General features: G+C 65.9%; 2 protein-coding genes across 2 annotated transcripts in view; one reads left to right on the top strand and one right to left on the bottom strand.

The window, feature by feature from the left end:
* Positions 1-255: 255 nt before the first annotated feature.
* MNEG_5616 (hypothetical protein) lies at positions 256-1,482 on the top strand (the record flags this gene model as incomplete). Its single annotated transcript, XM_014045911.1, has 3 exons — positions 256-338; positions 584-1,139; positions 1,405-1,482. 3 exons carry the CDS (start codon positions 256-258, stop codon positions 1,480-1,482), a joined length of 717 nt encoding a protein of 238 aa, XP_013901365.1.
* Positions 1,483-2,100: 618 nt separating this feature from the next.
* The window catches only part of MNEG_5615 (hypothetical protein), a gene marked incomplete at both ends in the record, with an annotated part of 5,487 nt that continues 5,168 nt past the window's right edge, over positions 2,101-2,419 (bottom strand). Inside the window, one exon of the mRNA XM_014045910.1 lies at positions 2,101-2,379. Within this exon, the coding sequence (XP_013901364.1) occupies positions 2,101-2,379 (279 nt within the window). The remainder of the gene's footprint in view (positions 2,380-2,419) is intronic.

Below are 2,419 nucleotides of genomic sequence, written 5' to 3'. Positions count from 1 at the left end.
ACCCCGCCGTTGCTGCTCAACCCCTGATGCTCGCGCCTGCCATGCCCGCCGCGAGCTTACTTGTACTTGTCGAATGATCCGAGGCAGTGCAACCAGCTCAAGGGTTTGGGCTATGGGGCGACCAGCGCGCTGCAAAGTGCACCCGCCCTCGTTCTACACGTTCCCCTCCTTGATGCACCTGCCACGAACACTGCTGCGTCCCTCGCCGATTCACCCCAGATTGCCAAGCTGCTGATCATCCCATTTGTGGCGGTGATGGAGGTGATCTGGTTCCAGCGGCGCTTCACCCCAGCGGTGACTGCGTCGATGGTCACGGTGGTGATCGGCGTCGCCATTGTGTGAGTGCCACATGTTTGACACCTGCACCTGCACGCGCGCCCATGCGTGTGCTAGCCGTGTTTTCTAGCAGACAGGGCCCCTGAAGCCGTGCCATCTGCAGCGCACAGGCTGCCCGCACACACAGCCGGCTGCCCAGGGGGTTTGCAGTGCTGCGTTGCCCAGCCGCAACCCCTCTATATGGGCCTATCCACACGCGTCAGCCTCCTGTCGCACCGCCCCACCGCGCCCCACCACAACCCCGCAGCACCGTGACCGACGTGTCGGTCAACACCCTCGGCCTCGTCATCGCGGGCATCAGCGTCGTCTCGAGCGGCATGCAGCAGCTGCTCTGCGGCACCATCCAGCGCAAGCACAAGCTGCAGTCCTACCAGCTGCTCGCCAACACGGCGCCGGTGCAGGGCGCGATCCTCATCGTGCTGGGGCCCCCCATCGACTACCTCATCACGGGCTCCAACGTGGCAAAGTACGAGTGGACGGTCCCCGCTACTGTGATCCTGGCGGCCTCGTGCTCCGTGGCCATCCTCGTGAACATCAGCCAGTTCATGTGCCTCGGGCGCTTCTCGGCGGTGACCTTCCAGGTGCTGGGCCACACCAAGACGATCCTGGTGCTGCTGATATCGTGGCTGGTGCTCAAGGAGCCGATGTCGGGCCGCAAGATGTTTGGCATGGCGCTGGCGGTGGTGGGCATGATCATGTACGGCCACTTCAACGGGAAGGCCGCGGCCGCGACCGCGGTCAAGTCGGCCGAGTCGCTGCCGCTGCTGAACAAGCAGCGCGTCACCAGCGACGGCGAGGCCAAGGTGGGTGGGAAGGAGGATGGGATTGGGGGCGGGGGGGCCGCGGCCGACGGGCACGCTGAACGAGCGTAGTGCACAGCGGTCGGGGCTGTTGGCGCAGGTTTGCTGGGCAGGCTGCGTTGGTGGTCGTGTGGCGCCGGAACATCGGCGTGCTCAACAACTCGTGCCCCAGTCCTGGCCACTCCAAGCGGCTGCCTGCCCGCCCGCCCCTGCACCATTGTGGGCTGACTGCGCTTGCCTCCATCAACGCCGCCAACCCCAACAACAGGCGGGCAAAGCGGGCGACGAGCAGGCGCAGGGGGTCGATGCCTTGCGCGTGCGCGTGGGCGGCAACGTGCCGCGCTGAGGGAGCATGGGCGCCCTGGAGGCACCGCCCTGAGGTGTGCAGACAGGCCTCTTGGTGCTGACTCAACAGCCCTGCCCCGCCCAGTGGCGCACAGCCGTCGATATTAGCTCTCGCCCTGCAACCGTGCTGCGACGCAGTGTCCTTATTGTCTGCATCTTATCATATGCTGCCATCAGGCACGGCGCCATAACATTTTTTGTCGGGATATGCATTTTTATTGGTCTGCTGATCACGCATGATTACTACCAACGCTCGCGACCACATGCTGTCAGAATGATGTAACCCGGCAACCTGCATTCCCTTGTGAGCAACCAGCTGACGGGCTGCTGGCAGGCAGATAGGAGGTTTGCGCTGATCAAAGCGTTACAAATCGACAGATGGCCCAAAGGCAGCTTGGCTGCAAACATGCCGCAGCAAATTGATTTGAAGTCCGTCCAACACCAACGCGCCGGCAGCTGCCTGCGACGGTGCCGCCCGCCTTGAGAGGTCCTCGCCCTCAACCTCGGGTGAGACTCTGAGACTGAGACGAGAGCCCGGTATCAGCCTGACCCGTCAGCCAGCAATCTGAAGAGGCCGCGTTGATCAGAGGCAGATCGTGCTGTGATATGCTTGAACACATCACTCGCCGCCCGCAGCAGCCACAGCCGCAGCCTCCTCCGCCACACCCGCCTCTGCCGCGACAACCGCCTGCACTGCCGCCGCCGCCACCCTGGACGCGGCCTGCTGCGCAGCGGCGGCCTCGTCCGCGGCCGCCGTCGGCGTGGGCGCGGCCGCCGGCGTAGCCGCGGCCGCGGGCGCATAGCTGACCGTTGGGGCGGGGGGCGGGGGCGGCCGCCAGGGCGCGTCGCGGCCGTCCTGTACCCCGTAGTCGTACGAGCGCGCCGCTGGCGCGGCCTGCTGCGCGACCCCGCCAAACGCGGGCACGGCGGGGCCGGGC

This window comes from Monoraphidium neglectum (assembly GCF_000611645.1).
Source record: "Monoraphidium neglectum strain SAG 48.87 unplaced genomic scaffold scaffold00851, whole genome shotgun sequence".
NCBI lineage: Eukaryota > Viridiplantae > Chlorophyta > Chlorophyceae > Sphaeropleales > Selenastraceae > Monoraphidium > Monoraphidium neglectum.
Note: the sequence above shows the minus strand (reverse complement) of the source record. Positions and strands in the feature narration are given on the sequence as shown.